The sequence below is a fragment of the Phoenix dactylifera genome, unplaced genomic scaffold, assembly GCF_009389715.1.
Source record: "Phoenix dactylifera cultivar Barhee BC4 unplaced genomic scaffold, palm_55x_up_171113_PBpolish2nd_filt_p 000007F, whole genome shotgun sequence".
Taxonomy (NCBI): Eukaryota; Viridiplantae; Streptophyta; class Magnoliopsida; order Arecales; family Arecaceae; genus Phoenix; species Phoenix dactylifera.
The window spans coordinates 1,912,968-1,921,340 of record NW_024067666.1 but is presented as its reverse complement, the minus strand read 5'-3'; the positions used below and the strand labels follow the sequence as shown (position 1 = coordinate 1,921,340).

The following is an 8,373-nucleotide window of genomic DNA, read 5'->3' as shown; positions in this document are numbered from 1 at the left end:
ATAAGCTTGCCCCCAGGCAACTTTCATTTCTGGGCACCACATTTCTGGAACCACACCCTCTATTGTGCCTAATAGTGCAAACTTTACAACCTGTATGGCCATTAGCAAACCATTACCAGCTTACACTCAATAAACAAGGAAGCTCTAAGCTCAAACAAGCGAATATATGGAAGGAATGATGCACTCAGTAGCAGCGCTCTTCATCTAGAGAAAATTGTTCTTATAATTATTTTTACATACACCAAGTGTTGTTAAATATTTGTCACATATCTTTACGATAAGACTATGCACCAAATTTTATGGTCGAACCGCATTATGCAAATCACTGGTCAATTGGGAAATTGGTGAATAAATCTTCAAGTTCATTTCATATTTCTATACCTGAATGGAAATAAGCCGTCGTTTCTTCACATTTGGTGCTTCCTAAGGGGTGCGAATGGGTGAACATATTATGTCATACCAGGAATAAAATATCCCAAGGTTAACAAAGGCCTGTGGGCTGGCCCATTTGCATTTTCTTTAAAGAAAATATTTTGTCCATTGTCCTAATTGCTTCAGCCGACAATTACCTAAAGACAGAACTATGGGTTTTATAGTCTCATTGTTAAGCTAAAAATATTTTATTTATAATTTCTCTGCATTTGACATTGTGATTTAAGGGTCAGATATCATAAAACTCCCCTAAGGAATTATGCTTTCATAGCACTGTAAACTGGACATGTTATACCACCCACATCAATGATACAGATATCATAAAACATTTATCAATAATTAACAGTATACGGGCATATGAAATGTGGATGCCAACAACAAACTACAACGTGAAAACACAAAACTATATAAATTTTTTAATAACAAATTGTACCTCCATAACTTATAAATTGTAATTGTAAGATCCTCCTAAACTGTATTTCTTATATCTTTTAATCTTACTCTCAAAAGGGTGAAAAGAATATTTTGTAATTTTAAGTCTTGACTCACTGTAATTGCTTTGTGCCTTCCAAAGTTGAGTCATCAAGGAAGGGAAAGTGACTCGTGGAAGGAGACAGAACGGAATGAATTTGTTGGAACATAATAAGTTATAATATAATAAATAAATGTAAATAAAATTATTAATTCCTCAGTATTTTTATTTTACAGTTTAAATCATTTTTATCAATTAGGAACTCATGGCCTGATTCTATTGAGAAAGCCGGGTTCTTTTAGTGATGAATTCAATACCTACTAGGACAGAGCCGAATGACTGGCACTTCCCATTTAGAGTTTTAGACCAACTTTGAAATGTTTGCTTTCATGGAGCACATATGCGAACATCATACGGTTTTGTGTATACAAAAAATATTATTAAGTTCTTCACACCGATAAAAATTTCAAGAGACGAGTCCAGTTCTAAGATCTAAGTTTACAGGCACATCCAAAGGAGAGCAACATGCAAGGAAATAAGCAATGCCTGTACATCTACTTTGTTCCAGACGCACTACTCTGCGTAATGAGTCCATTCTATACAAGTTTGCATCTTTACTTTGAGACACAGGCCGTAAGGCCAAATCATATGCGAAAGGTGAAAAAGTTCTGCTTGCGGAAAGGATCAAACAAAATCTATCTACTAAAGAAGCATAGCTAAGCAAACTGAACTTATCCAAGAACTTCTCATCCAAATCCATAACTTATTTTTGGAGCTGAAACAACTGACTCAAACGGAATTTCAACTCGCTCTTTAACAAGACAACGGGGCTTCCCATCTTCGATCACCAGGATTTTCCCAGGTGGGCACTGAATAGAACCCAGTCTTTCCTCTCCTGCTGGCTTACCGAACAACTCCAGGGCCTTGAACTGAATGGCTTCTTTTATGTGCATTGGCTTGTAACCAGCCAAGCTTAGGATAGACATGACACTAACAAATGTCATCACAGACTTGGCTACCAATCCAAAAACAAATCTTATTCCTCTTGGTGGGTTTCTGTTCCCCTGGTGAGATCTCTGATTCTTTTCTGATTCAACCATGCTCTCCTTGGTATCATGGATGCGGTCTGCTGTCAACCCATTTTGAGAAAGCTTGTACTTACTAGTGAAGTGTGAAGAAGGATAGAGATCATCCAGAACAAACAAGTCAGGTAGGTGACTTGGGTACGGAGGGAGGACAAGTCCGTCATCGCGATCAACAGTTTCACCAGCAAAGGCTGTGGCTTCATGAATCACTTCTAAGTCCTCCCCTTTGTACTCCTTAAGTTTGCTAAGTAATACCATTCGGCTGCAATCAATCTGGGCTAGAATCTCTTCTCTCTCATATCTTTGTTGTTGTTGCAGAGCCTGCGCACAGCAGAAAGAAGACAAAACTTCCTAAGTAGATGAAAAGGGAGTGTTATTTTATTTACCAGTTTCTAGGGATATATACTTTATTTTAATTCATTAGAGACCATCACCAAACAAATTTGATCTGAAAGTTTCAGGGAAGGTTCATGTTAGAAGAAGCTTGCACTAGATTCAAGAAAATTTTCCCAAGTTCCGGAGACTCTCAGTGTGGAAACTGGAAATGGATGAAACGACAGCTTATAAGCATGATAATAAACCAGGACATGCATTATATGCTACTTTAATAGGCATTCAGAAAGGGTACAACATACTGCAAATCCACCAAACATAAACATGAGAAACAAGTTGTAGTTTAGAAAAACAACAACAACAAAAAAAAGAAGGCATCCCGGAGCACGAGGCTCCTGCTACTGCAGGGTGTGGGGAGAGTCAGATGAATGCAGCCTTATACCCACATGTGGAAAGGTTGTTTCCGTGTTTTAAACTTGTGATACCCAGGTCACAATCAAGCAACCTTACTGCCCTATCATTACACCAAGGTCTGCACTTTAGAAACATGTTGTACTTACAAATAGCAAATGGCATAATCATGCAGTCATGATCTAAGAAACTATTCAAGAATCCCTAAAAGCCAAACGGGTGCTCCATGAAAGATTAACATAAGCATAAACGTTGACATAAGCATAAATGTTGCTATATACATCAATTAATGATGCTCACTCAAGTGAGGCTTCTTATGCAAACAAAACATATATTAAGAAATTAACATCAGTGAGACACTTCTACATTAGGGTGGATAATATAGCAGATAAATTTCAACACCTTCAAAAAAGACATATAATTGATTATCTCATAAATATAACATGGCCAGTTGATCATTCTCCTATGAAAGGGATCCCGACTTCACATAATTGTAGGTCATTATAACTGAAGGGTAGGGCTGGATAATTAAACTTGAGAGCAAGGATAAATAGATAAATCTAGACAAAGGACCACTTACAGTTTGTCATATGGTAAAGGTTATTTTTTGAATGGGTAAAAAAGCTGTCAAATATGTCATTTCACTTCCAAAATTCTTGTGCAACTCTTGAATATTTAAATATAACTGTAAACAATAGAGGTAGTAGGTAATACATTTGATCTTAGTTCAAAGTCAGAACCATAATTTGTATGACATGTCATGTGCGATCAAAATGAACAACTTCTGCAATTAAATAGGTGCATATTATATTCAGGTTTTTCAAAAAGCATGAAATTAGAACTTTATGTTGCCCGGTATAAGAAGTTCAATTCATTCCTCCAATTGCCCAAATATCCACAGAAGAGTCATAGAATGTTATATGTTTATTCACGGATAAGCACAACCTTAGTCATTTAGTTCATTGAGGTTTGATAAGCAAGATTAGTTCCAAGCACATGGATAAAAAAAAGTTACACTATTTTCTTCTAAGGGCATAACTTGGAATAAGCTTGATCAATTGCCGAAAACTTTTCCTCATTTATGAGATGAAGTTAGTAGTTTAAAGTTCATTGTAACAAGGATACAATCCTAAGCAAGAAAAAAATTTAGAGTTAAAACAATGTTAGAAACACAATATCAAAAAATTCATAATTGAAGAAAGTGAGAGACGAAGCAGATTCTAGTGCAGCACCCAGAAAACTACATCCTTGAAGAAAGCGAGTTAGAAATACTGATAAGCATGATGAAACACTTTAAAACTGATAAACCACGATATCTAATTGGCCTTGTAGAAACAATTATTAAGAAGATTTAAATTGGAGCAAGAAAGAAAAGGAGTAACCAAATAAACATATTCACATCTCCACGAGGCAAAGATAAGAAGCACTGGGAAGCAGAAGACTGGATCAGTTTGTAAAACAGCAGTAGCAACCACTATCAAGGTCTGCAGTTTCAACATCAGGCACCATATTGGTACCTAATCAGCATGGTACAGTACTATACTAACTCTCAGTACGCAAATGCACTGATACAGCATTTTTTGTTTTTTTTTTTTGTTTTTGAGAATTATTTTAAGGTTATGGATATTTAACAGGAAAGAATAGGAAAAAGAAAAAAAAAAGGAAGGAAGGGAATGAAGAAGAAAATGAAAGAAACAAAGAAAGAAAGGGAAGAAGATGAAAAAGGAAAGAAATAAAGGAAAGGAGGGAGATGCTTACGATCCTAACAGATCCTGATCCCAAGACGTGAACCTGAACATAAAATGCTACTTTCATCTGGATCATAAGATCCAGATCATGGATCACAAGATTTTAGTAACGATGATTATAACTCCTTTTGGTAAATTGCCATGTTTATATTTTAAATTTAATTTATTTAATCTTGAAAGGTAAGCTAAGTACTATAATTCCCATACTTAGTATTTTATTTGAGATTGATTTGACATTTATATTGATATAAAATCCAGTTTCATCTTCGAAAAATATCTCATGCATCTATTTAAGATTTTCAAAAAATAGAGAAAAATATTGTAGGGTTGGTGTATTTTTATATATTTTGTGTTTTAGTTAATTCATGGCATGTAGCTCCTCTGTATGCTCTTTTCAGTTTTTTTTGTTGCTTCTTCTATAACATCCAGTTTCATCTTCGAAAAATATCTCATGCATCTATTTATGATTTTCAAAAAATAGAGAAAAATATTGTAGGCTTGGTGTATTTTTATATATTTTGTGTTTTAGTTAATTCATGGCATGTAGCTCCTCTGTATGCTCTTTTCAGTTTTTTTTGTTGCTCCTTCTATAAATAATGATAGCTTTTTCATGAACCGTAGAAGCTACTCATCACCAAGCTTGGAAATAGAGCATCTTTTTTATATATGTTCATGGTTGTTCAAGTTGCCATTAATGGCTTTTGCTATTATTATCAATCGTTCGTATCATGATTTTGTGGATTAGACCTGTCAGTGTCTTATCTACACAACTAAAAGCTTGTCCAGAATGTTAATCAATGCGTAATTCCCCTTTGCTCTTGGCTTTTTACTAGTACTATCACTCTTGTAGAATATTTGGAACATTTAACCTACATTTAGTTCCTTCTTTTTTACTGGTAGTAGCTTTTTGAAATTTTGGATGTTTTAATTGTTGCAATTAATTGATACTACATGAAGATATTTTGTTTGTACCAAAAGAAGGAAGATATTTTGCACTTGGCGGGGGGCTAAAGTTTTAGAATGCTTTCATCTCTTGCAACGAGGGGTTTCTGCTTTATTTATTAGTGACAATCCTTTTGAGTTTGACTTTAGCACCATATAGTCAAAATTGTCTTCTTTCACAAACAGGAAAGGTTGTTATTCCCTTGAATGGTTGATAGTAAGTACCAATATAATATACACTATCCCAACTTTCAATAGCTTTAAGAAATTAGCATCTTAATTCGTAAAAGATTATATGGATATAATTTTAGTATCAAACCTGATTTTAGCTCCATCATGACCACACCAAATGGCTACATCTTCCGATGCAAACTTAAGGACAAACAAGAGCCTCATACATAAAAGCAAGAAGTAGCTTGCTTTAATAACTTTAGCAAAGCAGGGTATCTCGGGGCTATAAAAATGGGCCACAAATAAAAGCAAACCAGCTATAGCATTATCTTCATATGTAAAAGCAAGAAGAAGCCGACTGGAGGGAGCATATTGATGATTTTGGTGTTCAAGTAATTAATTTAATAATACACTTGTACAGACAAATTTATGAAAGAGCTCCATCGATTCCATGTAAAGAAATTGAAGCATGAAAAAATGGAGACTTTTATGCAAATATCCAGAACAACATTGATAATATTATACATCAAGGTTTTAAATATGGTTCTGGACAGGGTATCAATTAGGGATTGGGGTGCAATGCTACTAGGATGGTATCCTGGTAATCCACTGGGAAGCCTTTTTTATTTCTCATTTTCTTTTTTCTATCATTTGTCATTTCTGATAGTTGCATGGAGGGTTTATAGTGTTTATTTGTCATAATTTAAGATTGGGATAGGTTTTCTGAGCCGATGAGCAGGTTTATGGTGCTGGTATTGGCACCAATTTGGCATGAGTTTGTGGTGTCCATAATCTAGGCCATCTCTCCCCTTCTTTCTCTTTTCTCCCTTTCCTTGTTAGTAGTGAGTTGTACTTAGATAATGTACTAGTACAGGGCCTCTTCTCGGTCCTTTAGTTGAGGGACTAAGGCCCACAATGGGTCCAGTCTCTCAGTGAGCTAACTATATACGCATATACATACATCTATACACACATAGACATACATATATATAGACATATGGAGACATATATACATGCACACACATATGTACATATATACACATACATCATACCCCCCCCCCCCCTCTCTTTCTTTTTCTTCATTCATCCTGATTGGTACTGCTGGTCCCTGTCATCAATCCAATCTATATCGGCTGGTACAAACAAACAACAACCAGATAACCTGATTTTTACCAGGACCTAATCTCTCCTTAATTAATCTAGAAAATCCAGAGCAGACTAGGATGGATTGGACCCTTTAAACCTTGATTCACCTTAATATCTACAATTCTAAAGCCAAAATAAGATCATAAAGGCCTATGGCTACTGGATAGCCAAATTTCATGTGACGTCCAAAATGATTGCATTTGAAAGAAATGTCCAATCTAGTGTAAAGAATCCATCTAAAATGATGAGACAATATTGAAAAGGTTGAACTTTAAGGATAATAATGTCGAAGATTCACTTAATGGTGAATATTTAATATATAATGAAGGGTTAGTGAAGAAATCAGTGTTGCCAAGGAATCGAACTTTCCTATGGTGAAAGACAGCGTAAAATTTATACATAATTTTTCAAAGAGGAAGATAAGAATGTGTCAAATTATATTGAATGAATAGCTGATCTCTACTCCCAGACCCAGAAGAATGAAGCAAAAGACGCATAATGACACAACCAAGAAATAAAGGCTCCATTTAGAAGTTTGTTGGAATAGCTTGCTTATCCAATGCTTTGCTATGAATATGTGATCTTCTAGTCTTGATTGCATCAAACCTCGTGGCAGGAGTTGGGTTGTTTACTATTTCTAGCAGCCACAATTCATTAAGTACTCTGCACCTCTGTCAATGCTTTATGATCTCTACTAAACCGAGTCAGAACAAACTTCGATACCTACTTTAGCATTTCTTCTCTAGTTTTCTTATTATTCCAAGCATATAAATCCAATAGAATCCCTCTCTCAATAATACCCAACCTAGATCTTTCCCCCTGAGGCCTCGATTGACACCTTCAACACTAACGAACTCCCATTTCATAATCTGTAACAAAATCCTATCACGGCTAATCATTCTAAAGATCCAAAAAAAATTGCCATCTTTAGGACTCCTCTGCAGACCTGCTTCACTGAAAATATATGTTTATTTTTTATTTTTACTTTTTAAATCAAAACATAAAGAAACCCTAAATCCAAAACGCGCTACAAACATCAGACAGCAAAAAAGCAAATAACAGCGGAGAAAAAGATAAATACCTGCAAGGCGGCGAGCTGCCGCTCCAGTGACTCGAGGGCATGGCGGATACTCAGGAGGCTCTCTTCCTCCTCCTCCGCCGCCGCCGCCGCCACTGCCGCCGCTGTCAACGCCGTTCCACCGTCGCCAGGATCGGCTTCCCGGCCTCGAATGCCGCCGCTCCGATCGATGCAGTTGCTGATCTTGGCGCGGAGTTCCGTTGCTCGGGCCAGCACCAGCCCTATCTCCTCTCCCTCCATAGCCTTCGAATTCTCTCTCTCTAGTGGAGAGGAAGCTGCGAGAAGCGGACGAAGGCCAGCTTCACGAATTCCATTTATTCTCACGCTCGAAACTTGGTTTGTTTGTACTTGGAGAAAGGAGAGGCTCCGAATCCTTGCCGTGATGGGTGGTGACTGGTAAGCGAGGCCCGGCTCACCCCGAACGGCACTGGCCGATCAAATAGTCTCAGCTATGTAATTAATCAATAATTATTGGGTTTTTTGCCTGAATACCTCATCAATAACTATAGCATGTGATACCAAACTTTTTAATGCAAAAAACAATAATAATTTTAT

The 8,373-nt window shown here is 36.4% G+C and overlaps 1 protein-coding gene across 1 annotated transcript; it reads right to left on the bottom strand.

Moving 5' to 3' along the window:
• Window positions 1-1,328: 1,328 nt before the first annotated feature.
• Window positions 1,329-8,234, bottom strand: LOC103712305 (plastid division protein PDV2-like). Its single transcript, XM_008798790.3, has 2 exons — window positions 7,822-8,234; window positions 1,329-2,310 (listed from the first exon to the last, which is right to left on the bottom strand). The coding sequence occupies exons 1-2, from the start codon at window positions 8,056-8,058 to the stop codon at window positions 1,651-1,653; spliced, it is 897 nt and encodes a 298-aa protein (XP_008797012.1). The 5' UTR covers window positions 8,059-8,234; the 3' UTR covers window positions 1,329-1,650.
• Between the last annotated feature and the right edge of the window lie 139 nt (window positions 8,235-8,373).

Coding starts and splice junctions, on each gene's coding strand:
- LOC103712305 (XM_008798790.3), bottom strand. CDS start 8,058: ATGGAGGGAGAGGAGATAGGGCTGGTGCTGGCCCGAGCAACGGAACTC. Junction 2,311..7,821: donor GGCAGCTCGCCGCCTTGCAG/GTATTTATCTTT, acceptor TGCTGTGCGCAG/GCTCTGCAACAACAACAAAG.